The 2,272-nt window shown below is 58.4% G+C and overlaps 1 protein-coding gene across 1 annotated transcript in view; it reads left to right on the top strand.

The window, feature by feature from the left end:
* LOC102474986 (mucin-3B) overlaps positions 1-1,790 on the top strand; it is a 6,994-nt gene extending 5,204 nt beyond the window's left edge. Inside the window, exons 8-10 of the mRNA XM_027774639.1 lie at positions 178-269; positions 504-556; positions 716-1,790. Coding sequence (XP_027630440.1) covers positions 178-269; positions 504-556; positions 716-757 — 187 coding nt within the window. The 3' untranslated portion in view covers positions 758-1,790. The remainder of the gene's footprint in view (positions 1-177; positions 270-503; positions 557-715) is intronic.
* The last annotated feature ends 482 nt before the right edge of the window (positions 1,791-2,272 follow it).

Genomic DNA, 2,272 nt, shown 5'->3' with positions numbered 1-2,272 from the left:
GCGGGGCCCGCCGCGTCCGTGCTGCTGTTGCTGCTGGCGCTGAGCGTGGTGGTGGTGCGCTCCCGGGCCGGGCGCCTCCAGGGCCGAGGCTGGTGAGCGCCCTGGGAGGCAGGGCTGGGGATGGGGGCAAAGGGACCCTAGACTGGCCCTGCCTGACCGCGCGGAGCTCCCACGTAGGTACTGGGACCAGGACAGGAAATGGTTCGAGATCTGGGATGAGGACACCGTGGGGACGTTTTCAAGTACGGGCTCTGAGAACGACAGAATCGGTGAGTCCTGCCTCCTGGGGAAGGATTAGGGCTTCCCTGAGCATCCCTGAGAGGACAGGCAGATTCCTCATTTCTTCATGCCAGCGGACTTGTGTCGCAGCGTCCCTGCGTCTCCTGAGGAAGGCCCATTCCTTCATAGGTCATCTCTGCAGGGCTGCAGCAGGCACCTGAGGCCTGAAGCCCTGCCCTTCCTCACGGTCCCCCTCCCTCACCCCCGTTTCTCTCTCTCTCTAGGCAAGCACGAGAACTTCCATGTGGCCTTGGAGAATGTGGATACCAATGTGAGGGTGAGGGTGCAAAGGAGGAATGCTAGAATCTGGCAGACCACCCCCCACCAAAGTGGAAGTGGGATGGGGAGGGGGCTGGGCTAAGGCCAGAAGGCAGTGACCTCCTAGTCAGCCCAAGTAGGGGGCCCCTGTTCTTCCTCACTGTATTCTCTGTGACAGGTGCAAGTCCAGAGACCTGAGGTGGCCGGATCCTTGCATTGAGCCCTTTGGTTCAGGTCACCAACCCTTCCACCCTGCCCAGGACACCAGGAGGGAGCCAGCTGCTCTGCGTCCATTTCAAGAGGTGGCCCAAAGATGTGTGCAGTCTGACTCCTGATGTCCTTGGGTAAAAGGAGACGGTTTCCTGACTTCTCCCAACGTGCCTGAAACCCACCTGGAGACACAGTTCCCATCAGGCTTTCTTCCACGGTGGGACTGTGAGCGAGTCAGCAGCTTCTTTGGAGCTGGTATAACATGGTCATCCTGATACCGTGTTTGGTTCTTGTGGAAATCTCTTGTGTTTGATGAATTCTCTGGCCCAGCCCACCTTCTGCCCCAGCCCTTGAGTTGACACCGTGTCTCTCAGACACCCCAATCGTCATATCCTTCTCCCGGTCTCAGGTCCCGTTCCCTGTTCACACCCTTGCTGCCTGTTCCTTGCTGGGACCTGTAGCCCATCCACTTCCTGCCCTCTTCTTATGCAGCTCCTTGCCGTGTCCTTGCTCTTATTCCTAACACCTTCTCCCCTTCTGAGCCCACTCCTCAAACCCGACCTCCCCCTTCCCCATCCCTGATTCCTTACCTTTCTCCTTGCCTCCTGATGCCTCAGCCCGAAACCTTCCCTCCTCCCACATTCTTGTCCCCAGCTGGATGCAGGCCCCTCTTTCTCAGGAGCTACCACCCTGAGGCCCCACCCCTTCTTCTCTCCCCAACGGCTCTGGGTTCCCATGGGTGGAGGTGGGGCACGGGTTTCTGCAGGTGCCAAGGATAAGGGGAAGTGGGGCTTAGGTGAGGGAGCCCTCTTGGTTCTTTTCTTTCCCTTAATCCTTCCTCCCTCCTTCCTCTCCCTTCCCCTACAGTTTCACCCTGCCTCCTTCCTCTTCCCTCTCCCTTCTCCTCCTGCCCCCTCTCCCTGGTGCCATCCCCACCCCTGCAGTTACCTCTGAGCTCCAAAATCCTCAACATCCTTTGCCTGGAAGAGCTGGTTTGGGTCAAGAAGTCTTCAGTTCTCCATGTGAATACAATATAGCACTGATCATGACAGAAGTTGCTGTGTGTCTTCCTCCTTTTCACCCTAGTCGTCTCAGGTTGGTTGGAGAACAGGGCAATTACGAGGAGGTGATGTAGGAGGGCCTGGGGAGCACCCATTTCTCCCAAGGAGGGGTCTGTGGAGCACACAGGGGCCATGACTGTCTTCACAGAGAACAGAGAGATTGGGGCTGGGGAATTGGAACGCCATTTGCTGAAGAGTGGGTGGGGCAGGGGGCTTCTCCACCAGCAGCAGGTGGGGCTGTGGGTTTTGTCATCTGTACGTTTCCCCTTCAATGCTGGGAGCTTAGGGCAGAGGCTCTGTGCCGAGTCAGAGAGGTGTGTGCCCACTCTGGTTCTGCCTGGGCTGGGTCCCTTGTGCACAGAAGGTTAAAGCTGGGCCTCCCCAAAGACCCTGAGTGTCTCCCGTCTCTGACTGCAGACACGAGATCACTCCAGGGCCCGTTGGAGCTGGGGCGGAGGCATTCC

This window comes from Tupaia chinensis, unplaced genomic scaffold, assembly GCF_000334495.1.
Source record: "Tupaia chinensis unplaced genomic scaffold, TupChi_1.0 Scaffold000465_1, whole genome shotgun sequence".
Taxonomy (NCBI): domain Eukaryota; kingdom Metazoa; phylum Chordata; class Mammalia; order Scandentia; family Tupaiidae; genus Tupaia; species Tupaia belangeri.
The sequence above is the reverse complement of the archived record's forward strand: the minus strand, read 5'-3'. Positions and strand labels throughout refer to the sequence as shown.